This window comes from Leptosomus discolor, chromosome 1, assembly GCF_034619465.1.
Source record: "Leptosomus discolor isolate bLepDis1 chromosome 1, bLepDis1.hap2, whole genome shotgun sequence".
NCBI lineage: Eukaryota > Metazoa > Chordata > Aves > Leptosomiformes > Leptosomidae > Leptosomus > Leptosomus discolor.
In genome coordinates this window covers 134,535,569-134,561,047 of record NC_141391.1, presented here as the reverse complement: position 1 = coordinate 134,561,047, position 25,479 = coordinate 134,535,569, and the positions used below count along the sequence as shown (strand labels likewise).

At 46.8% G+C, this 25,479-nt stretch overlaps 1 protein-coding gene across 1 annotated transcript; it reads right to left on the bottom strand.

Moving 5' to 3' along the window:
• Positions 1 to 14,664: 14,664 nt before the first annotated feature.
• Positions 14,665 to 23,862, bottom strand: LOC104340240 (solute carrier family 2, facilitated glucose transporter member 3). The gene is made up of 10 exons (XM_086465258.1): positions 23,767 to 23,862; positions 20,597 to 20,692; positions 19,138 to 19,298; positions 18,614 to 18,854; positions 18,282 to 18,444; positions 17,443 to 17,630; positions 16,963 to 17,067; positions 16,441 to 16,542; positions 15,990 to 16,193; positions 14,665 to 15,460 (listed from the first exon to the last, which is right to left on the bottom strand). The coding sequence occupies exons 1-10, from the start codon at positions 23,779 to 23,781 to the stop codon at positions 15,245 to 15,247; spliced, it is 1,491 nt and encodes a 496-aa protein (XP_086321384.1). The 5' UTR covers positions 23,782 to 23,862; the 3' UTR covers positions 14,665 to 15,244.
• Between the last annotated feature and the right edge of the window lie 1,617 nt (positions 23,863 to 25,479).

Below are 25,479 nucleotides of genomic sequence, written 5' to 3'. Positions count from 1 at the left end.
TACTTTTTTTTTTCTTTTTGTGTTTTTGGTTTCAGTTACACTGGGAAAAAGAAATCAGACCTGCTTACACAGCAAAATCGCCCTAAACAATGTGTTTGATACACTGAAGCCTTCCACTAGCACAACGCTTTTAACTTTTGTGTGTGTGCAACCAAAGCATTACAACCTACATGATTACTTGTGACCTGTGTGCCGTCAGTATGAATACTATTCTTGCGTCAGAATGAGAAAAAAAGTCAAGAGTAAAGGCAGTGTGATGGTGCTCCATCACTCCCAAAACGTTTGTCTGTGGCGTGAAATAAGGAAGCTGGAAAGCATTTCCCTCAATGCTTCTGCACTGGCACTTTCTCTGAGGCGGATGAGTCCCCACAGATTTCAATCCAGTGGTCGTATCTGTCCAAACTGCAATTTGCTGACATTGGTCTTGGCTGGTTCTGTTTGTCAGGACCTTGTCTTGCATTACCTAACGCATTTAGGAATTATACCTTTGCTTTGTGTTTATGGAATGGCTGCTTCTGGTAGGCTACTCTGCTGACTTCAGCCTAGCTGAGACATCTGTATTTTGCATGCCCATCGGTTTTCCCTGACCGTGGCACTTAATGGGTCCTGAGCATTTATCAGTTCACCCTGAGCCTTTTATGCAGGTAGCTCTGAATGGCAGCTGACAATAAATTTCAGCAGTTGATGCTCTGTGAAAACTGTGTGGTTTGGTCGTTTTTCTCTTTGGGTTTGTATGAAAAATCTCATTCTGCAGATAATCGGGCATCCTAATTTCTAATCTGCAGGATGTGAGTAACTCTCTGCAGAAGCTGATTGCTCATATCCTGTGGGGCAGTTGTAATCTAGCCTACATGTATGGTAAGATACAGTCTTGAAGGTGTTGCTTTCATTACCAATGAAAATATAGCTATGGTGTGCTTAGTGGAAATTTTCAAAGGCCACCCATCATCTCCCACCACACCCGGCTTCCTTATCTGTGGTGGTTGTTAAAACTTGACAGTGGTGAATTTCTCAAAACAAGTACAATATCTGTGGGAACATGACGCAAATCCACTGTGATCTACCTGGAGACAGGACCAGTACAGGTTCATTAGGAAGCCCCCAGTTAAAAAGAACCATAGTGAAATACGTCATGCCTCTGTGCAGAAACTCAGTGAGAAAGTCGTGGAAAGGCTCGTACTATATTTGTCCTTCTTCCTCTCTCTACAAAAGCAACAGTCAAGTCTGTGGCTCTGCACTTCTATTTGATTATGTCAAGATTTCATTTAGGTAGGCATGAACTTTGCCCACCGACTTCCCTAGGGCCATCACTGTGTTCATGAAAATATTCAGCTGCAAGGAGGGGAAGTGGTTTGCTTAAGATCACTCAGCTGGTCAGCAGGAGAACGAAATGCAAGCTTCTCGGCTCAAAGCCCCTGCTCTGACCAGGAGGTGGCACTGCCAGCTTTTCTGCCTGAAGCTGGGGAGCTTTTTGCACAACCAGCTAGCATGGCCAGCAGTTCCGGTTCGACCCCTGCATGCCGAGAACCACCCCGATAAGACCTGGGTGATCTACCTTGTTCTGTTTGCTCAACTTTCACCCTGATTATCCCATCTTCCAATAAGGTTGCTCAGTTCAAAAGCCCAGAAAAGAAAGCACACAATGGCACAACATTTTGCTGCACCCAAAATACCTGGCCACCACTCCTCTCCCTATCTACATCAGCCTCCTCCCTGTCCCTATTCTCCCCTGCCTCTCATCTCAGACCTGCCAGAAGAAATCCGTAGATGCTGCAAACAAGTGCTGTGTCATGTGGTATTGCTGTCTGCTTTTAACCAGCAGGCTCAGCACTGCACTTGCATATCCAATACATTTGCAAGCACACTGATGTTTCCCCACCCTTTTCATCAACTGCTGTCAAGCTCTGCTTTATCCACAGGACAAAGAGGTCCAGAGCACCAGTACCTGTTTCTAGCTGTTGGAACAAGATTAGCCTTCAGTATAGCCCTTACTCCAAAGCCACCTGCATTTTTTTGTTAATTCCCACCACCCCAGTGTGTTTGGCAGCTATCTCTTTGTACCCACAGAGCACTGTTGGATGCACGTGAAAGAACTGGTTTGGATGGAGCATGGTGACAAAAGGACAAAGACTGCTGGGGGACAGCGAGTGCTGAGCTGCACATTCTTGGAGGATATAGGTTAGAGTTTATTTACCTCCTCTGCCTCTCAGCTGCCTTCTCCCAATCCATGTAGTCATGACACCATGACTAAAAAGCAGGATCTCCTACTGAGACACCTAATAGCTAGCTAACACTACCTGGTGGACACTTCACCCTGCTTTGTTCAGCTCCCCTCACAGCCACACTGCTTTCAAGTATTCTCCCATACAAGGTCTTCTCAACCACTTTTGCCTTCAGAGACCTGACCGCTCTTCACCACATACTTCCCTCTCCTTGTAACAAACAGTTTCCTCCTGTATCCTGCTTTAACTGCTAGACATACTGCCAGCAAGTGATATGCTCTGGGTATATGATAATCCTCCTGGCTAGTTTGCTACAGTGATCACCTTTTGCTTGCTCTAGGACTCCCTTCTGGAGTCACTCACTGTCTCTACCAGGCCTTCTGCTGCATCATCTCTCAGTGCTCCGCTCCACTCCATCCTTCCTTGGCTTCCTCTGTTCCCTAAACATCACCTTCAATTTCAGTTCAACTTTACCCCTAGTCCACCAGCTCTGTGCTGCCTCTCTGAGCCTGATGTATTCTTTTGACTGCTCTGAGACAGTGGAAGGTGCTTGTTTTGGGAGCACTACATTGTCCTTCAGCATGGACAGCCTCCCTTTTGTTCACATTCATGGGAAGCAAGGTAGGCAACTGTTTGTGTCCCAGAAATCCATAGTTTCAGTGGTGCCATCAGTCGCTCTTCCACTTATTTGCAGCATCAGAGGGTTGTAAAAAGACAATGACACAGCATTAGCAACTGTTTGCCCTGGACTAACATCTTGGTGGGTACAGGGAGATGAGGAATAAAAGACAGCGTCTTCAAATCATTTGTTCTGAAGCAAGTCTGGGAATTTTAGATGAAAGCTATTCTGGCTAAGGAAGGAGTTTGACAAAGAAATCAAATGCAAAAAGCACATCTGCAAGAGGTGGGAAAAAAGGGTAGGCTATGCAGAAGGAGGACAGAAGCACTGCTACTGAAGGACTAAATCAGAAAGGCCTCTCAGAGCCCAGCTGGAGCAAAAACTTGCATGGGATAGCATGGGTGACAGGAGAGACTGTAATTATCTTAGTAGTCAGTCCAGGGAAAATACAAGTCTGCTGAGGAATGGGGGACAAACTAGTGATGGATGTCTTGGCCTTAGAAGAAGATGAGGTGCTCAAAGCTTTCCTTGCAATAGTCTGTAGAAGCAAAGCCTTCTCCTAGATCTCCAAACATATAATAATGGTTTGTAAAGTTGAGGGATAGCCAGGAGTGGAGCAGTAACAGGCTTGGTACTACTTAGAGAGTCTGTATATATAACAATGCATGGGACTGGACAGGATAAACTTCAAGGGTGCTGGGATGCAACCGAAGCTGCTGAAAGAATTGCCTGATGTGATTATGAGACTGCAGTCTTTCATTTATCATCCCTGACAGATGGAAAAAGGGTGACTGTGCCAAACTGTACAGAAAGCAAGCAGGATGACTCGGGGAACTCCAGAGGGAACTCCAGACCAGTCATCCTTACCTCAGTACTATGTCTTCTTGGCACCCAGTGCCAAAAGCGCAAATGACAAGAATGTAGTCTGGAAAGGTTGATAGTGGTTTACCAAGGGCAAACTGACTGCCTTTTAACAAGAAAGTTCTGGCTATATGGATGAGGAGAGAGTGGTTGGTGTAATAACGTGAGTTACACCGTAGGTACTGTCTCACGCAGCATGCTTCTTTGAAGAAAGGTGAGGTATGGCAGCAAACTACAACTCAGCACACTGGGAAATGGGAAGATGTAAAATATCCCAGTGAAGGTGAATGACACCACCAGTAGACTAGCTCCTTCTCATTCCTTGCTGGTGTCCTGGCAGTGTGACATTGCCCAAAGAGTGCCTTGAGCAACCCATCACACACTTCAACACTGACACAGCATAGAATACATGAGAAAGACTAAGCATAGCACCTACACCAGATGATTGCCCATTAAAATATTCTGTAGCACTGAAGGTTGAACTGAAGGCACAGGTAAAGCGAGATAGACTATACAAAGCCATAACCAACTGACCAAACATTAGCAGATTTTCCCCAACATTTTCATAAGTAATATCTGGAAATGGAAGAAGCATCCCTCTCACATCTCTTTCCCCACATACTTCTGATGTTCTGCTAATGTACATCCACTAAATTTTTTCTTGAGCATGTAATTTGTAGGGATGCATTTGCCCATTTGGCAGCTCCATGATGCCAGAGGATAAGTCAACAGAGAATTCATAACCAGGGAAACAATGTGAGGAAGAAAGGCTTCACAGTAGCTTCAGCTCATGCATAATGGTCACAGGCTATTTCTTAAAAAAAATGTAACAGTGCATCTATCTAGGCACAAGCTGCTGGGCCCACTAACCTGTTCTGGTACAGTGCTGGCCACGGTGGGAGAGCCAGCAGGATGCTTCAATGTAGAATGCAGGGACTAAGATAGATAGCAGGCCATACAGGTTGACTAGCATTTTCTGTGTACTGGAGTGTGGAACAGGCTATTCTTCTAATAGTAGAAGAGGTGGGTCAGACACTGAAGCAGATGGGCAAAGTGCAGCGTGCCAATATCTGCAGGTTAGTATGGATCTGGAATGACTGGAGATGGGACTCAGCAGCTACTGGTCCATGTTCTGACACACACAACAGGGTGCTTCAGAGAATAAGGCATTGCTGTTTCCTTAGAGCAAAGAAGCCCTATTTCTATCCCAGTCCACTGAGAATGAGGAGCTAGTATTAAAGGCACAGACAGAAAATATGTAGAGGAGGGAGCTTATGGCTCCCAGTTCTAGGGTGATCAAGGTAAAGTGGAAAACCCCAGGTAGAAGGACTATTTTGGAGGAACAGTTAATTTTAAAAGGCAAATAGAGACAAGGTGACAGAGCAGGGTGATGACAAAGCCTTCTCCAGTGTCAAGACCTCCCCACAATTCACTCATAAAAACCTGCCACCTGTCCCTCTTAAGCTTCCCTTCCAGAGAAGCCACTTTTCTTCATAATTTTCTGATCTAGCACAGACCTAGCTGCTAAGGACTCACATCCAGTCCCTCCTCACTCCCTGAGACACTGTTCCCTCTCTACCCATGAGGCTACTATTGCATCACAGACACCTACAGCATTGAATCCTAAGAGTGTGGTGTTGGCACTGAGGCTGAGTGGCATGATAATGGGCTACAGACAGCTGGTCTTCATGTCTTTCAGTGTGATTAATTACTCTGTTATCTTGCTTACCTCCTCCAAGAGGACATCGGCACATCTTAGTCTCTGGAGTTCTGTAAGAAAAGAGATAAAAACAGTTTTGCGGGTTTCATACCTGTATGTCAAGGTTTCAATATGAAACAAGGGTGCAGACAGAGGAACGTAATATCATATTATTTAAAAAAATGGGAAAGATAGAGAGTCTGGTTTAAACATAGAAACATCTTCTATCCCAGCTACTTTGGCCTGCACATCTAATGCCATAGATTGAGCAAGTAATCAAGCACAATGGATGCGTGCAACCGAAGTGTTCACACCCACAAACCACACATCTGATATTTTTTATCTCAGAACAAAGACCAGGCCTCTAATATGAGTCTTAACTGGGTTTTGCAGTGTTAGTGTGGAGCCACTTCAAATTGGTTTTCATGGCTGCGCTCCAAAACCTGCCCAGGAACACCCAGTTCTGAGAGCCTGTGAGCAGATGACAGGTCACCTTTGGCTCCCAGACCTTCCCAGTCACCCAGCACCTTCTGCAGCCCTTTGCACTGGCACCAGGGACAGTACAACCGCTTCCTTGTGCCTCTCTTTTACCACCTTGCCCTTCCATGTCAAGCAACATTGAGATGATGAACCACAAGCCTTGCTATGACTCCACGATATCGTTCACATCAGGGCACAGCACAAGAAAATACACCCAGTGTCTGCTCATCTGGTGCCAAGCAAATGCATTTTGGTGTGACCATTCCAATGTCCTTTATGGCCTCCAGTCCAGTGAGGGCTTCTAGGAAACTGAGGTGTGTCCTGCCTGCTCTCCTGTCCCAGTTCAGGTTGCAGCAGCTGGTTCTGGCTCCCACGAACTGTCGGCATTTCCAGGCATGACTCCCATGTTTCCCTCCCTCCCAAACCTCTCAGCAGAGTTCACTCCTTATAAGGCTTTCCACAACCTTCAGATTTTCTCAGTCTCTACTCTTTTAAAGTGCTACTAATTCATCCTGACCCTTCCTTCATTAGGAGAAAACATGCTCTCTCAGTTCGGTTTAGTTAACAAAAGGTTAAGTCCCAGACAAGGGAAAAAAAAGAAACCATCTTTTCAGTCTTTTCATGAGCCACCACTGTGCCCTAAATCTTTGCTAGAGCTTAAGTTCTAGCCAGCCCTAGCATCTGTGCTTTGGCTGCTCTGTCCTCACACAGCCGGTCAGGAGGTGCACTTCCCATACCCAAGGAAAAGCGTTTCTCTCTCTTTACTTCTACTTTTTTTTTTTCTTTTTGTGTTTTTGGTTTCAGTTACACTGGGAAAAAGAAATCAGACCTGCTTACACAGCAAAATCGCCCTAAACAATGTGTTTGATACACTGAAGCCTTCCACTAGCACAACGCTTTTAACTTGTGTGTGTGTGCAACCAAAGCATTACAACCTACATGATTACTTGTGACCTGTGTGCCGTCAGTATGAATACTATTCTTGCGTCAGAATGAGAAAAAAAGTCAAGCGTAAAGGCAGTGTGATGGTGCTCCATCACTCCCAAAACGTTTGTCTGTGGCGTGAAATAAGGAAGCTGGAAAGCATTTCCCTCAATGCTTCTGCACTGGCACTTTCTCTGAGGCAGATGAGCCCCCACAGATTTCAATCCAGTGGTCGTATCTGTCCAAACTGCAATCTGCTGACATTGGTCTTGGCTGGTTCTGTTTGTCAGGACCTTGTCTTGCATTACCTAACGCATTTAGGAATTATACCTTTGCTTTGTGTTTATGGAATGGCTGCTTCTGGTAGGCTACTCTGCTGACTTCAGCCTAGCTGAAACATCTGTATTTTGCATGCCCATCGGTTTTCCCTGACCGTGGCACTTAATAGGCATTTCAATGCCCTCCTTCATGTGAGCAGAACCCGAACTTTGTGGACCAAGAGACGAGGTCCCACTGCAAGGAATGCTGCGGCTCTGACATAGCTATTTGTTTCAGCTGCATTTCAACAACATTCATGGTGGAGGAGACGCTTGTGTTTCCCTTTCCCTCAAGAACCGATGACCTCTTGTCTATGAGTCATAAGCTACCAGAGTCCTATGAGGCTTCATTTTGTTTTGCATGCAGCTCAACAGCCTGTACTTTGGTGCTGTGGCTGTTGCCTTTCTACCACACATTGTCGTCTGTCAGTCCCCCACTAAACTCATCCTCTCATCTGCATCTGTCAAAGTTCCTACTCCTTTCTCTCAGACCTTACTCCACCTTCTCACACTTATGCCTCACCTTCCTTCCAGATCTGCAGGATTTTTTAGCTTGCATCTCATTCCTCCTTCCCTTGGAGGCCCGCAACGCACCGTTCTCTTTTTACTGATTGCTTCAGTATATCCTCATAATCTTCACTGTTTCCCTTCTGTATTCAGCTTCCTATAGGCTCTTCCATACATCATATACTTCTCCAGCCACACTGCTGCATCTGTATCCCTCACACTTTTACCACTGCTCCCAGCTTTCATCCTTTCCTGTTTCTGCATCCCTATGCCTTCCTCAGTGGAAAATTATTCTGGTGACTCTGTCCTAAATCTTATGTGCTCTTCAGGTCATAGACTAAACTCAAAGCAGAACTATGAGGTTAAGACATGTCACTGAGAGCTTTGATCCATATCAGAGAGAGCACTTTGAAAGAAGTAAGCAAAGCAGAGGGGAACAAAGATAGTTCAGACCCTACAGTATTTAATGTATGAATACAAGTTAAAAACAAGATAATATTCAGTCTGTGTGAAAATAGCAGAATAAAGGAGGCAATAAACATCTGAGTTTGTTCATGATGGAGAACCTGTATGAAAGGACAGAGTGTACCCTCAACAAGTTTTCTGATGATACGAAACTGGGAGGAGTGTCTGGTACACCAAAAGGTTGTGCTGCGATTCAGTGAGACCTGGACAAGACAGAGAGTTGGGTGGAGAGGAACTTAATGAAGTTCAACAAGTGCAAGTGTAAGGTCCTGCACCTAGGTCAGAATAACCCCATGCATCAGTATAGGCTAAGTGTTGACCTGCTGGATAGCAGCAATGTGGAGAAGGACCTGGAGTTTTGGTAGATGGCAAGTTGGCCATTAGCCAGCAATGTGCCCTTGTGGTCAAGGACAATGGCATCCTGGGGTGCATTAAGTGTGACCAACAGGTTGAGGGAGGTTATTCTCCCCCTCTACTCTGTCCTGGTGAGGTCACATCTAGAGTACTGCCTCCAGTTCTGGGCCCCCCAGTTCAAGAGGGACAGGCAACTACTGGAGAGAGTCCATTGGAGGGCTACAAAGATGATTAGGGGACTGGAGCATCTCTCTTATGAGGAAAGGCTGAGAGACCTGGGGCTCTTTAGCCTGGAGAGAAGGCTGGGCGGAGATCTTACCAACGCTTATAAGTACGTAAAGGACAGGTGTCAAGAAGATGGGCCAGCCTTTTTTCAGTGGTGCCCAGGGACATGACAAGGGGCAACAGGCACAAACTGGAACACAGGAAATTCCATCTGAACATGAGGAAAAACTTCTTGACTTTGAGGGTGGCAGAGCACTGGAACAGGCTTCCCAGAGTGGTCGTGAAGTCTCCTTCTCTGGAGGTATTCAAAACCCACCCAGATGTGATCCCATGCAACCTGCTATAGGTGAACCTGCTCTGGCAGGGGAGTTGGACTAGATGATCTCCAGAGGTCCCTTCCAACCATTCTGTAATTCTGTGAGAAGTAAATTTGTTGTTGGACAGCAATTTTTTTCAAGATGGAAAGGAGACGAAAACAAGATGAAACAGAGACGAAAGACTGGGTGATATTTGATCAGGTTGATCATTGCATGGATGACCAGTTATTTGTTCAGTATATGATCTGCAATGGTCCCACATAGCACGCCACAGTGACTGGTCCACCAATGTGACTGCCTTACACAAATCCATGTGACCATTTGCTAAACAAAAAATGGTTGTGCAATGCAACCAGAAAACAGACTTAGTAGGTCAGTCATGTGTCTATCAGGCAAGTTGAAACTGTGTTTTATGCAGAAGAAAAAGACAGATCTTGTAAACACTGTGTATTTTAGTGGGGTATAGCATAGAAACAAGGTTTACCACAGCAAGTGAATTGTTTTAAAAGTCATACAGCCTGACTTCACTATATATGGCATACTTTTAAGTAGCACCAATCAAATTCTCTTCGCAATATATATTTTTAGGCAACAAAACCATTTTCTTTCCTCATCTAAGCAAGCCTCATTTCCCTGAGTGCTGTCTCTTTCCAGCAGCTACTATGAAGACATCTGTCTCTTGTCTGGTAACTCACATTGTAAAGACAGAGCCAGGCTAAAGTGTAAGCACGAGAGACCAGAGCCATGCATCCCAGGTTTTCCAGTAAGCATCACACATATATTCAGAGTCCTCAAAGTGAAGAAAACCTTGGAACTGTGTCTTTGGTCTGGTCTGCAGAAAGCATGAAAAAAGTCAGAGAGATGTAAAATTTTTGTGCAATTCAATGCGTATTTCATCTACCCGCTGGCAGGACATTTCTCATTACATGTACAGCAGGAGAAAAGGTTGTAGCGAGTCACATCCCACTGCTGCTCCATTGTGGCCCCACCACAATGGCATTAGCAGAGTGTCCACACCTTCCTTCCTCTCAAATGAAACCAATGATGGCACAGTCCCCCACTAAACTAGCTAATGTCAGGGCAGCTAGGGCTTAGCAGCTTTGCTTGGAGGTAAGACTGCAGCACTGCTTGGGCTCTCACCCAGGTACTTTCACAAAGGAGAAGCATCCCCGTGGCCTCTCCAGCCACTGGGATGTCTGGAACTTGAAAAGGGCACAAAATCTGGTACAAAGATATGTGCACAGCGCATGCAGCAGTGAAATCTACCTCCAATAAAGTGGTTTTTTTCACATTTCTTCTCACAGAAATTAACTGCTTTTCTTGTCTGGTACATGAATATGTTCATCAGAAATAATACATGCAAAAAGTGACAAATGTTAGCAGTGACACCATGACACTCTTTATCATGCTCCAGCCTGTAAAATGGACTGAAACCTTTGACGCGGCTGATACCACTTGTGACACTTGGGGATCTTCTCTTATCCACTCAGCAGTGGTTTCTCTCCTAGAAGGGTTCTCCAATGATCTAACTACTTGTATATATCCTAGGGCCTTCTGGTTCTACAGACATGTCAAAACTTTCCATGCCATTTGGGATTTTTCCAGTGGTTACACCTCAGTCAATGCTGCCTAGATCGGGAACACACTGGAACAGTGATGGAATCCAGAGTGTTCCTGATCTGGCGTGAACTCTGTCTTTGCCAATAGCATGACATGTGAGCAGGTGCGAAGAAGCTCACAAGTTTTGTAATGTAGGTTGTTGGGCAAAGAGAAGGGAAGTGGCAAAAGGAGGGGTTTTCCTCCAAGACTTATACTGTGATTAAATTTTTACTTCCTTCATTATCATACTCTCCTTTTGTGGTCCCTTGCTTCCTTCCTCCCTCACTTCCATTTCAGATCCACTTAGGGAGCGGGATGCGGAGACTTGGAGTGTTTTACTTCCCTCCAAGGGTGATACTTTACCAGCTCAGAGTATGCCCAGGAGGTAATGTGGGGCTATTAGCAGGAAAAAAAGCCCGTTGCAGCTGAACCTTAACCCCACACTCAGCTCTGGGGGGCTAGCTTGATTTTCAGAGGCCTATGCAATGCTTTGAGGGTCTCTGCAGTGCCACTTACACACTGCAAGCCAGAGCAAAGGTCTGTGGGTAGTCTCAAAGACATACCTTTCCAAGCTAGCTCTGCCACCCCCTCCCAGAGTTGAATGACATTTTGGGGGGGGGAGTGTGGTGGCCATAAGAGCTGCCTGCATGCTTGCTTGAATATGATTAACAGTTTCAACTGAAAACAACCCATCTTCAAGCGCTCAAACCATTTAATTGCAAGCAGATTTTCCTTTTGAAGCTTCCTTACAACTTTCAGAAATAGAATAACCACATCTAAAATACTCATTCCCCAACCAAAGGTTTATCACAAAAACTATATAAAACATTAATTTAGGGCTCAGTGAATCGCATGCTTTGGCCCTAAAATGATCTTGCTCTCCAATTCTCATTTTGACAACAAAACAGAAATTAAATTAGAGTTAAGTCTGACCTAGATAAACTTGAGTTTGGATTGCTGGGGATATTTTTTTTTTCCAACAACTCGGCCAGAGTTGAAAAACAATCATACACAGCTTAGTGCAGAGCACTCCCCAGCTCTGAGGTTGGTTGCATAGCAAACTTCGCAAAACACAGGCATAAGCTACGAATGTGCAGCAGTCTGTAACATTAGGGTTCAGAAAGCCTATACTGGCTGTGTGTTATGCTGGGCTTTTTCACACTTTTTCCTAGTTTCCTGGTCACTTTGTCCAGTCTGCTGACTCTGGAATTGTATTAGCCTGACTCTTCCTCTAGAGTACTTTGGGTTCTGTCATCTTTTCCTTCCTCTCACTTCCCTCCATCCTCTTCCTCTGAAGGACATTTTACCTCCTTACTTCATGATGAACTGTTCTCATAGCTTCTGCCTGTGAAACACAGTTAGACTCTCTGGGTTTGTCAGATGGCTGTACGGCAGGGAAAGGACTAGAATAAGAGTTTGTTGCCTTGTGGCAATAGGCGAGTGCTCAGTACTCTCTAGGCAAGAGAGCCATGGATGAGCGCACCCCACAAACCAGCCAGTGGGTCAGGAAGGCCTCACCCCTGGGGTAAGGGGGCAGCTCCTGGGGACTGGTCTCTCCAAGCACTGGTGTTTCCTCTTCACCACCCTGCTCCTGTCGGGCACACAGTAGAGCGCACACACAGGCAACATTTCTGAGGAGGAGATTAAGGTCACTTGCCAGACAGAGGGAGCAAAAAAAAAAAAACACCCACAAACTTACAGGGGGAGGGGCTCCCTCTTCATCTTTGTAACAGGGAAGCTGAGGACCACTCAGGGGCAGAAGTCTCAGGTGGTATAGCTCTGGGCAGGATTCCTAACCTCCAGCCACTTCCCTCTCCCCTCCTGTTACTGAGAGATACTGGGAAAGGATTTGAGCAAACAAGAGCCAGAGAAGCACATCTTTTTCGTTTAAAAACGCCTAAGGAATAGTAGTAAGGTAACTTATTACAGTGACATGCATAGAGGCTGAGAGAAATTGTCATTTCCAGTAGAATAAAACAGCAAACCCAGGCTGCTGGGCTAGCCAGAATGGTTGCAGTGCAGAAGTCAGTGACATTCCAGGGTGCAGTCCCAGGCTGTGATAAAGGAGTAAGAAACAGAATACCTACAGGGTAAAGGTAAAATCCAAACCAGGTACTTAGTTCTGTAGTTTTTATTTTCAAAACAGGAAACAACCACATTAATAAGCATATAAAACCCATCCAAAATATTCACAATGCTGTTACAGAAAAAGAAATTTAACAAAGAGATACCATGTGAGAAAGACCTACACATTTCAGTCCAAGCCAACACACATCTCTGATGCAAAGTATGGAATGCTCTTATGCACAGCTGTAAGTGGAACTTCCTAAGATATAGATGCCCATATAGAAATATGTCTGGAAGTTCTGGGGGAAGGACACAAATACATGTAACCGAACCAAAACATGAAAGTTGGGAAAGAAGTCACATGTAATACTTCCGAGAATAAGTATCTGGCATTGAAGCTTGATAGAAAGCTAGGGAAAATTGGATATAATAGGATTGCATGTGCAAAGCTGGAGTATTTCAAATGAAGTCACAGGAAGTATTTCACAGCAGCAAATCTTACTGATCTTTGCAACTCTATTATGGAAGGTAGAAGTGTCATCACTGTAGTTACTGAAAATGCCAGACACACACCCCCAGAATATACACCAATAGGAAATTCTCAGACCTGCTCTGAAGAAGTATGTTGTCAAGAAAGCTTGGGCTATCCATGCTATGACAATTCTGCTATCATTCTTGCATTCCTGAGCCTTTCTTCCTTTTACCCACCTTGGAATCTGTGGGCCTGCCTCTCTTCTAGGATATCCAGCGATGAACTCCAGCATAAGTTCGCAGATAGACCAGAGTTTGATCAAGTCTGAAAATGCAGACGATCTTAGAGCAGGACCTTAAATTGGACCTACCTCTGTGCTACCTTTATACAGCTTGTGCAAGGTCTGGACAGACACAGGCCTGGAGTCTCTCTCATAGCGCTGCAGTCAGCGAAGCAAAGCTCCCACCCATTGATTGCAGGGTATATCATACGTGCTACTCCTTGCCTTGCTGGACTGAGCTAGCTTAGCAGCAAGAGTAGGTGTATACATACTCTGCATTGCCTAGCAGTATGACAAGCAGGGAGACCAATATTTACACATGTACGATTACTGTCTGCCATATCCCTTTCAACAGAACCACTATTACAGGGCTGTACACATCCACACAGCATGCTGCACACTGGTGAGCATCACAACAACATCATGCAGATCTTCCAGAAAAGACACACAAGGCATAAATATTTGGCCTGCAATCAACCAGTGGACTGAGCACTACAGACCTTTCACACTAAGCTAGCAAGTTGAAGTAGCTCTGGTCTCTAGTCCTGTATCTCTACCTTTATAAATCTATACGTGCCATAGCTGACCGTGCCTCTGTCCAGAAGGGTCATGCTACATGCCTCTAATATTTATAATAACATTTGCTAAGAAAATACAGCTTTAGAAAATAATTTTTATCCTCGCACACCCTAAGTAGCAATCTGCAAATTTCAGACTTTCTGACCTAACAGAATACAGCAGAGAAACCAAAATAATAAAATTAAGAGAAGGTAGGAAAATTTACCTTCTGGTTTGTCATCACCACCCTCAATCATTCCATACAATGCTTAACCATGACTGATAATATAAACTAACAATACCCATTTGCTGCAATACCACACTTTCCAATCAACGCTTGGGAACAAGATTTAAAATTGCCACCTGAAAAAAATCCCAAACAGAGATTTTGGTGGGCAAAGAAACAGACCTCTTCTCACTAGTATGGAATTCTTTGAATTTCTTTCCAGAGGGCACAAATAACTTAGAAGTGATGTGCATAACTGGCTCTGTTGTACATACCATCCAAAATGCCCAGTCTCCCATTTAGTACCACACTTCTCCTTTACAGTCTTATTGCACCTCAAGTCTACAGCATCTTTTGTTAGAATAGCTATTTCTTAAACATCTTCAATTTCATTATCTGTACATTTTTTACACCATTAAAAAAATATATATTTACAAAATGACATACAAATAAATAAACTTAAGTAAAAGAATGCTTTCAGTCTGTCTATACAAAAAAATAAAAGAGCAGGAATATGCATGTAACTTGGTCCCCTTTTTCCTGAGGCTGAAAAAAGTGCACACTGGATAGGAAAAAGCAAGGAGATGGCTTTTTGGTAGGCTTGTTAAATTCCAGTGTAACACTGCACACACAGTAGACTCAAAGGGCCAGGGACCTGTTTAGTGGGTCACTTCAACTCACTACAAAAATAGTAATTAGATTCAAATACGTTATGGTCACTGCGTGCATAAGTATGTTAAACTCAAACAGCAATTACAGGTGAGAAAAGCAAGAATATTGCCAGCTTTTCTCTGTTCTCCTGATGTTTGTGACAGGGGAGATGAGATTATTTTTCAAGTGCCAGGTGCTTTCCAGTACTTGAAAACGGGATCACCCACATCAGATTTGCTTAATGCTAGTAAGCCTGGCAGAATGGGCGAGTATGTGGGTGCAGAGATTGAAATAGCAGCAATAGAGAGGGGAAAAAGTCCCAGTTCTCATGGTTTTCTTTGCTCATTCCTTTAATGACTCATTAAGCAAGTAAGAGTCAAAGAAAGGGTGTGTCATGAATCTTAGGCAACTTCTTTGTCAGGTTGTATGCTGTTCAGCTCCACCATGGGGTTCTTCTCTACAGGTGATGTGGGGCTGACTTCTGCTCGTCCTTCAAAGCCCCTGGAGATGTCTTCAAAAGTCCTGCCCTTGGTCTCTGGCACTTTGAAGAACGTGAAGACAAAGAAGATGACCAGGAAAACAAGGAAGATGAGGAAGACATAGGAGCCACATAGTTTCTGCAGGGAGGACAAAAGCAGGAGGTTTTAATTCAAAAAGCTAATAAACCTAAATGCAAGGTCATTTGCTGCTGACAGGTCAAAATTCTAACACCTTTCTCCAACAACACCCTTACTGACTTTTTCTTGCCAAAGCAGAATTTTAAATGAAATCAGGTGCTGTGGGCTTCAGAAATGCTTTGCTGTTCCTGGGGGCGACCAAAATCGAGGCTTTTAAAAGGGAAAGCCTTGATGTGCTAATTAAGATGGCTCCTCCAACTATTTGCAAGCTACAAGGAGTTAACAGCAGAATATAAGGTGAGCCACAACACTCTTAACCTTCAGTAACAACCAGAACACAGAATCAGGGAGCTCTGGAAGACTGACCAGCCCTCTGCTCAAAGCAGGGACAACTTCAAGGAGAGATCAGGTCCTTAAGGGTCATATAGTCACGTTTCAGAGACTCCAAGAATGGAGACTCTACAACCACTCTGGACATCTATTCCAACGCTGCAGCACTCTCACAGTGCTTTGCAAACTGGGTCCTTACCTCTGCATAGGGGAAGAGCATTCCCACCAAGAAATTAGACGTCCAATTGGAACAACCAGCCACTGCCATGGCTGCAGGCCGTGGGCCCTGGCTGAAAAGTTCTGCCACAATGAACCACGGGATAGGGCCAGGGCCAATCTCAAAGAGAGCCACAAAGCCAAAAGTGGCAACAATGCTGATATATCTGATCCACTCCACAATGTCCTGCAAGGAAATAAAACATGATCAGCTGCAATTTGAGGCAAACATGACACAGCACAATACCATGTCCAGTGTCACAGCTTTCTCAGCTGCATTGTGAACACTGTGGCACAGTTTCCACAGTTCGGAAATTGCATTCTCTACTGTACACTCAGCTCTAGCCCAAGCTGTACCTGCCTAGACAGCAGAATTGCAGGGCAAGGCACATAGGTCCCTTGCTAAGGTCAGCCTGGACAAGAACATCACTTACCTTCAGAGCTAAAGCGATGGTCATAAGAACAGCACACACAGCCATGCCACCCAAACCAACTAAATGGAGGGTCCTACGCCCTGCACGCTCCACCAGGAACAGCTGGAAACATGGCAGAAGAAAAAAAATCCATGACTTTTGCAGCAAGAGCAGAAGGAGCTTTCCGGCTCAGTGTGCCCTGTACCTCTCTTATCTACCTGTAACTCTCCATGCCAGTAGTGATCTCAGTGCAGGTCACCAGGCTGCTCCACCCTTGGCACAAGTTTTTCCTCTCTGGTTCTTTACTATTGCCTTCTCTCCATTCTTTTCCCTCATGCACTCCTTTTCACCCTCCCTTTCTTCCAGAAGTACAATACCTCTTTCTCTCCTCTCCTCCCACAACAATTTTAATGCATTCTTTTCTTTGCTCTTATAGGCCATTGCCTAGCTTTGCAACAGCCTGGCTACTTGTCTTCAGTCACATCTCCCAGAGAAGCCCAGGCAGACAAGTTACCTCTCACCCTAAGGCCCCATTCCACTTACCGACACAACAGTGAAGACAGTGTTTACCACACCAGCTCCAATAGTGGCATACACAGGCTGTGTGATACCAGCTCTTTCAAAAATCCCTGTAGAATAATAGAATACCTGGGAAGAGAAGCAAAAGTTGGATACCGTCACAATTCCAGTGTTTGAGAGCATGTCCCTCGTTCTCTGCCTAATGGCTTGCAGGCCCAACAGGGAGTTTCTAAGAAGCACTCAACAGTATAAAACAGCATGCTTCCAGTCAAGGTTCATTCACTTGGTGCAAGGCTGCAATGTCTTGCAAGGGTGCACGGGGAAAGTGAAAGCCAATATAATCTCCATCTTCCATTTTGGCAATCTCTGCAGTATCACAAAGCAGTGACCTCCAGCCAAGATGCAAAGAGGTTTTTGGAAGCACAGTTCTCTCAACACTAGTGGCAAGTGAAGTGTAACCAGAGATAAGGAAGGCCAAGCAGATGGGACAGGAATGTAACTCACAGCATTGATGCCTGAGAGCTGTTGGGAGAGCTGCAGCATGATGGCAATGATAATGGCTTGACGGTAGCTTGGAGAACGGAAGAGCTCTGGCACAGTTGCTTTCTTTTCCTGGGACATTTTAGCACTCTCTTCTTTCATTTCCAGGATATCTCGAGACACATCTTGTGTGCCACGGAGCTTCTGGAGAACTGGAGGAATCCAAAAATGCCACATATAATAGAGCCACAGCCAGTAGGTTACCCACCACCACCCTGCTATTTCAGAGAGGGCACACTCTGAAGGCTAGACCACCTGCCAGTTACTGTCTGTGCCTGCTGTGTGGAAAAGACTGAGCCTCTACATGCAGCCTTGCTCATCTTTTTAACCCAGAGGCTGGGGTGCTGTGATCAGCATGGAAACCAGGCCCAGGTCCCATTCATGTTGCTCGATCTCCAAACTTCTATCTGATCCCTAATTTTGTTCACACACTTGCCACAGCTGACTCGAGCCCTCTGCAGTAGGAGAGAGAAACACCCTCCAAGCTCCTTGTTAAATGTCAAGTCCTCCTGAAAGGCAGGAAATAGTCTGACAAGAGCTGCAGCAGCTGGCCCTGCAACATCACACCAGGCCATGTGCCACTCATCACATCTTAATCCCACCTGGAGTCTGTTAGGATGTCAGGTTTCTCACACTTCCTGGCACTGGTGCAACCTAAAGGATGGGAGGGTAACATCTGGTGCCCTCTGGGACTCACACCCTGATCCATCACAGGCTCCAGAGCCAGTCCTGGCCTCCCACTCAAGTTCAGTGAAGGATGAGAGCCAGAATACAGCCCTGCCTTTTCAGAGATGAGTTCTTACCTGCTTGCGCTTTCTCTTCCTCCATCTTGTTGATCAACAGGAAACGAGGGCTCTCAGGGCAGAAAAGAAGAGCCACACACTGCAGGATTGCTGGGAGGACTGTGAACCCCAAAAGCAGCGGCCAAAGCACTTCAGTCCCCATGATTGCCTCCAGGCCAAAAATCTACATCAAGAATTGGAGAGAAAGAGGGATTTAAATACTCCAGTTCCTTCCCCCCACACCAGTGAGTATGACAGGACCACATACCACACCTGATGGCAAGTGCAGCCCACCTCACCCTCCCCCAGCTCTCCTTTCCCCTGGGGGCAGGATCAGGTATTGTCAAGCCTACCTGGGCCACCAGGATGCCCACAACAATGCCCAGCTGGTTGAGAGTGCCAAAGGCTCCACGGAGGCTGGTGGGTGAGACCTCACTGATGTACATGGGCACAAAGCCAGTGCAGAGACCACAGAAGAGGCCAATAACAAAGCGGCCAATGATCAGCATCTCCACTGCCTTTGCCATCTTAGAGAAGGCCATGAGAGTGCCACCAGCAAACGCCAAGATGTTCACCAGTAGCATGGAGTTCCTCCTGCCAGGGTAAAGATGTCAAGACTGAGTTTAAACTGGCAATACAGCGGGAAAAATCATTGGGAGAGGGGTAAACCTACCCATGACCCCCCAGTCTCGGGGTGGTAAGAAAACAGTAATTCCCATTCAGCTCCCGCCTTGGCCTACAACCCTTTCTTTTTGCAGCCCACACATGCCTGCTTCCTCGCAGGCCACTGCCTCCTCCTCCTCCCTTCTTCTTATCCAACACTCCACTGTAGAAGGGAAAAATTCCCTAATGGCTTGAAACCCTTTTCCCAACTTACCTGCCAAATCTGTTGACGAACAGGCTGACTGAGAAGGAGCCAATCATACCTCCTACTGAGAAAATGGCCACAGAAAGGGACCATAGAGAGGTGAGGAGCTCTGGGGAGACAACCTCCCCGCTCCGTTCTGACAGGGTTCTGTTGAAGAACCTCTGGATGATCTGCAAGAGAAACCGGGTGGAGACAGAGTTACAATCCAGTGGGAGTCATGTTGCACTGGTGAGAGGGGAAATTACTTGTGAGGCCTTCCTTCTGTTTTCATGGAAGCAACAAGGATAGACACTAAAAATCCAGGAGGCAGAAACAAGCCATACAAGTAGAAGACGATGGTGCAGAAAGAGGAACTGTCATTGAGAAGTTCAGTAGATGGGTAGCAGTACAACGAGGGAGAGATTGCTTCACTGAACATGGTGTGGTGGGACAGTGTTTATTAAGGAAAACAGGCTTGTATTCCAAATGTTTATGGATGATGTGAGCCACTGAGGAGTGACAGGGAGCAAGAAAATATGACAAGCAAACAGAAAGGAACATTTCTGGCAATAGCAGCACTCTGGCAGCAGGAACAGGCTTTCTGGGATGGAAATAGTTTAAGAGACACAGCAAGTTTCACTGAGGTAAGCCTGGAAAACTCCAGCATTATGTACAACAATCCTTTGTTGTCCCATGGGGATGTGACAGGGCTGTGTTGCTGATTTCCAGGGCATCCTCTTTAATAACAAGGGAAATTCTGCAAAGGCTGAGAGGGACATGGCCTCACGAGTGTCTGCCCCCAGCAGATGGCAGCAGGACATTAGCTAGGGAGGACCCCTGCCTTGCACCTCCCCCCACCCCCCATGATGTGACATCTATTCCCGGACACAGGGTGGATGTGGTATTGGTGACTCAGTTCCTGAGAGAGAGGAACCATCTTATAGTTACGAGAAAACCACATTTCTCATTTTCTTCATCTCGTCTTTCTTAGGCTATAGTCATGAGACTATTTGATCAGTGCTCCAGTCACAATCCTTTTACAAGCACTGAATCTGCATTTAACACAAGGAATGAATAAATTAATAAAATAGCCTATGATGGTTCCTGAGATAGAATAAACTAGAGCAACTGTAATCCCTATCAACCCTCAACTTTTCTTCTGCACGTTGCTCTCTACATTCCTTCTGCTATGGCTGGTTTGCTCTGACTCAAAACCAAAGTGGTTCACATTCCTCCATGCACCAAATATAGACCCACCAGGAAATGGCAGATGGAGCTCTCCTGCTCCCTCTGTGCTCCTAATTAATTAGAGAATTAACCTCTCTGCTTGCTCCCTCTCCTCCGCAAAACTTTGCCCTCTTGTCCATTGTTGTAGTTGAGAGGGAGTTTTTAATGTCTTCTTGACTTCATAAACCATAACCAAATTATTAGCTGCTTGGGAGACCACTCATCTCCTTTTGATACCCTTGTTTTCCCATCAGCCCCTCACCTTCTCAGGAGCATTGATGACACCAGTGTTGTACCCAAACTGGAGAGATCCAATGGCAGCAACGGAAACAGCATAGATAAGGGGCGCTGTAATTTTCTGTGAGAGTAAAAAGCAATTATTTAGTTATTCATGCTTTCTACACAATTTCTCTCAGCATGAACAGCAGCTGCAGCTCATATGTGTCATGTGCAAGTGCACCAAGGGCAAGGAATGGGCTTTTATCCCACAAGGGTGGGTACCAGTAACAGAGACCCTGGAAAGGGAGATGCAACTGTACAGCAGGAAAGAGTTCTGTGACTAGAAGTCGCAGGGCCTGTCAGAACCTCCCCTGTATTATCTCCTGACCTGCATCAACTGTTCAGCTCATTAGCAATGAATACACTGGCTGTATTAGTGGCTGTTATTTCGGGTTGATCTGCTTTACAGAAAAGCTTTTGCTGATCTCTGGCATGTCATGAAACAAGGGTCTAACTCTTCCCCATGCCAACTGACAAGTTCCCATAAATTGCGTCTCAGATCTGCCCATAAGCTATACTGACAGTGACTCCTAACAGTTAAAACAAGCATTCTTCAGCAATAGGCCTGCTTTTCCCAGGCTAGAGCTTCCCAACCCTGGCCCAGGGCACCTGGCACAGCAGCCTGCCTCAGAGGTGGCAGGAACGCTGCCAGCTTTCTCGCGTATTGAAGCTGTGGCAATACTTGGTATTTTAAATGAAGCACAGTCCCTGGAACTTGAGTATGTGTGAATCTCTATTAAAATAAAATAAAAACTGCTGAGCCCTCAGAGCCATCGAGGAAGCTTAAGCTTGAAGGTCCAACCTCACAAGTCCCACAGACTGAGAAATTTAAGTGTCAGTGAAAAGCATCTGACATTTTCTACATTCTTAAAGCTTGTGGCATTTAAGCCAGCTCTGTGTTAGGCAGGCATGGCGGAGCAGGTGACTCAGGAGTTGGCAGTTAGACAGCCAGTTCTTCAGTTGGTACAATTTGGAAAGATCATGTTTCTCTCTCAGGAGGGACTGGAAGCTTTTCCAAAAATATTAACATCCTCTTTTCCAAGGCTTTCCAATTATTGTCCTAAGGCTGGCAGAGGAGAAAGTGTGCTCTGTGGAGCCTACCGTCACAGCTCTTCCAGTCTCTCACTTTGTCTCAGCTCCAGGAGCAGTGGCTCCCAAGGCTGCCCAAAATTTTTGCCAATAACCTTCTGCCAGTGCTCATACCACCTTTACCAATCTTTCGAGCCAAGCACGTAGGTGCTTCAGGCCTGCACAACCCTCACACAGCTACCAGTTAGGCCCCACTAAACAGAAACTGGGGAAATTACTCTCAGGCATGGTTTCCCCCACCTACATCATGTAAATGTCTCCGGCTGAGCTGTCTTCCTGCCGAGGTTAGTGACAGAGACAAAGGGGACAAGGTCCTTTTCTTGCAGGGAGCTGATTATTCCTGAGGTAGTGTTCACACCTGAACACACTCTAGGCAGTCTAGACCTTCTCCCTGCCACTCTGTGACCACTCCCCTCATTTTTGTTGCAAGGAAATTTGGCACAGAACCACAAGGACACGGTTCTCCCAAAGCACCTGGTTGCCTGTAAAAGGGCATTAAGACATCTAAGCACTTTTAGGACTCCAGGCCAGGTCATCCCTCATCAGCAGGTACAGCAAAGCTGAGGACAAAACGCAGCTCTCCACATTTTCAACACAGTCACTCGAACATCTTTCACCCCAGGGCTCTGATTTGTCATGGTTTGCAGTGGTCACAGCTGGCCTTTCGCTTCTAGGTGTAGCAGGGACCACAGGGTACCTGCTTTGTGGGTACCCCTTACCTACATGGTACATACATAAACTATATGGAGATTAGTTCTACCCTCTTTCATACTCCCTTCTGGCTGTTGCCCGCTATTCATCTCCTACCCAGTCTCCTACTATCTAGGCATCACATGGCCTGACCCATCCCCTCCAGCGAGCCAGACCTTGATCCAATGTATGGATCATTTGTTACTGCTGGAAATGCCTCACTTCCCATAAGGCAAACAGGGAGCACAGAAATAGTACAGCTACCCCGACCGTATCCAAAGACTCAAGACTGAGGCCTATACACCAGCAAGGAATTCAAACCACCCCTCCCACTGACCACAGGCCTCAGCAGCATTCATTATCCAGGAAATGCTTCTCACCAGCCCCCAACTTCTTCCCTGGCTGGAACCTCAGAGCAGTACAACTTGTTGAACCCAGCTAAGGCGTCCTCCCAGCCCTCCTCTGAGCGACCTTGACCAGATGTTCTCCTTCCCTCGTTTTCTCACACTACCCACATCTCCCAGCAATATGGCAGCAAGGGCCTTGGGCTTCCCCAATCCTGCTGTTGCTGTGTAACTGTAATCCCCTGGCATCCTGCACCGGGTTCAGCTGGATATTTGCCGTCTCTTGCCCCATGCCTGCCTGCTTTTCTCCCTTGATGCATGCAGACACACGCAGTCATTATCTCACTCCACTGGTGCACGCCTCACTCGTAGCTGCAGCTGAACTATGATACCGACAAAGGCTCTGTTCCCTGCTCTCCAAAGGAGAAAGGGGGAGAGGATATGCTTTACTTTCTTCTTTAAATTAAAAAATACCTTTATTATAAGCCACACCACCAACAACCAAAAAAAAAAAAAAAAAGCCTTTAAAAGTAATCCCCCTTTTAGCATCAGGAACCTTGGGACAAACGAGCGCTGCCCTGCCAGCAAAATAAACCCCGCTATCAACGCAATAAAACCCAGACGGCATCATGTGAATCATCAGGCCACAGGCACGAAGACAAGTCAGCCTTGCAGTCTGCATCAACCCCTGCCGAACAGCGTGTGCGCCCCCCCCCCCCCCCGGCAGACGGTGCCTTTCCCAAGCCACCCGCCGAAGGACGGCAGCAGGGGCCTGCCGGAACCCCCGCCGCATCCCTCCTCACTGCGACCAAGGCACACCCGTTGTCAGCGGACCAAAGGCAGACGCGAACCCCGACCACCCACCGGTGGCGACCACATTTCCCCTTCCCCGGCCCTCCGCCGAAGCGCCCGGCAAGGGGGAACGGACCCCAACGGCAGCTACCGGCCGGCGACCACCCTCGCACCATCCGCAGCGCTGCCGGCGGCGGGGAGGGGGAGGAAGAAGAAGAAACCTGCGCTCCTTCCCTACCTTTTTGGTGTCCATCGTCTCGGCTGGCAGCGAACGGCTGGCAACGATCGGCTGGCGGCCAACGAATCCCGGTCTCACGCCTAACGGAACGCTCGAGGAGGCAACGGCTCCGCCCACGCACCGCGCCAGTCCACACCTGCCCTTCGCTGCGGCCCGGGGCTTTATGGACTATGTTGTGTGGGAGGGGCGGAGGGGAGGAGCTGCCCGGCATCCCGTAATCAGCACCACCCACCCATCCACACCACCCCCCCCCCCCCCAAAAAAAAAAAAAACAAAAAAAACCCAACCACCACCAAAACAGCCCTCTGAGCTCACACCACTCTCTGACTTCAAAATGACATCAGCGGCCTTCCGCAGGCGTGCGTGCTGAACGGCCGGGCTGCCATGGTGCGCGGATGGGCGGCGAGCGAGCAGGGGCGGCCGGCCGGCCGGCCGGCGGGCAGCCCGCGGCTCCTGCTGCCCGGCTCCGGGGAGAGCCCTTGGGAAAAGTCACGACCGTGGAGAAGCGTTCCCCACAGTTTTGGTGCCGCGCAGACGCTAGCTAATGGTGGGTCGCTGGTGGTTTGCGCCAAAGCACCTCCGTGACGTAAAGCCGTTGCCCACCTATATCAAAACGGCGAGGCAGGCAGTGACGGGCGCAGGCAGCCGCGCAGATAGCACCGGCAGAAGCCTCAAAGGCAAATATTGTGCTCTGTGGGATGCTCATCCCACCTCCCAAAGCTGTGGATGAGGCCCAGGTTTGAGGGATTTTTTTTTTTGTTCGTTTTGTTGTGTTGGGGTTTTTCTTAATATATTTTTTCTATGAAGTTAGAGTCTAGGGGGGCAACGTGAAGTTGTGACGCTGCAGCTACATTTAGCCCCAAACTTGTACCCTTTCAATCAAACTGTGCCGCTGTGCTTCGCATTCATTTACTGTCCATCCTTCCAGCAGAGTGATGAAGAGCTGTGCTTCCAACCTCGGGCAAAACCGCTGTCAAACAGTAAAAGCCTTCGCTGAATTAAGAATCTGCCAAGCATTTTGACTCCACAAAACGACAACAGCTCAGAGCTGGGGCTGGGAGCAAGGGTGGGGAGAAAGCTGACTTATGCCGTTTTTTCGTTGTTGGGAAAATTATCTTAGGACCAGCCATCGCATTCGTCACCAGATACCGAGGAACTGGAACAGTCACATTTTAATTTCACCTCTGCTGTTTATTTGGCGTCCTCACTTGACCACACATAACTGGAAGTTAACAGGTCAAATGGGGTGATACTTTCCCTCACTCCCTTCACGGGTATTTATGTGGTGGTGTTAAAATATTATTCCCAACAGAAAAACGGTTGTGGAGAAGGGCAAGGGAAGCTTGCACAGCCATCTTTCTCAGGCTATATGATAAAAGCTCATCTGCACTCCCACAAAGGAGCAGAGAAAGACAATGGCAGGATGAGGACCCCAAATAACACCCTGGCCCAGCTACTTCCAGGCCAATCACAGGAGCCATCAACACATCAAAGGCCCCATTTTCACACGCCTGGAGGAAAACAGGGACACAATGCCAGGTGGCAACCCAAATTAAGGACTCAGAGGAAGGGACATCCGGCCTGGGCCCACCCCTCCCAGGGCTGTCCCAGGAGAGCTATCAGCCCCATTGTCCAGGTGTGAAACTCATCATGAAGGGTCAACATGTGAAAGCATCTTTCAGCCTGGGGGAGAGAGGGGTGCTGTGTACAGGG

Excerpts from the sequence above, each read along its gene's own strand:
- LOC104340240 (XM_086465258.1), bottom strand. Across the intron at positions 18,855-19,137 it reads TTCGTCAACAGATTTGGCAG|GAGGAACTCCATGCTACTGG; the intron begins GTAAGTTGGGAA and ends TTACCCTGGCAG. Across the intron at positions 17,068-17,442 it reads AGCTCTCAGGCATCAATGCT|GTATTCTATTATTCTACAGG; the intron begins GTGAGTTACATT and ends TTCTCTTCCCAG.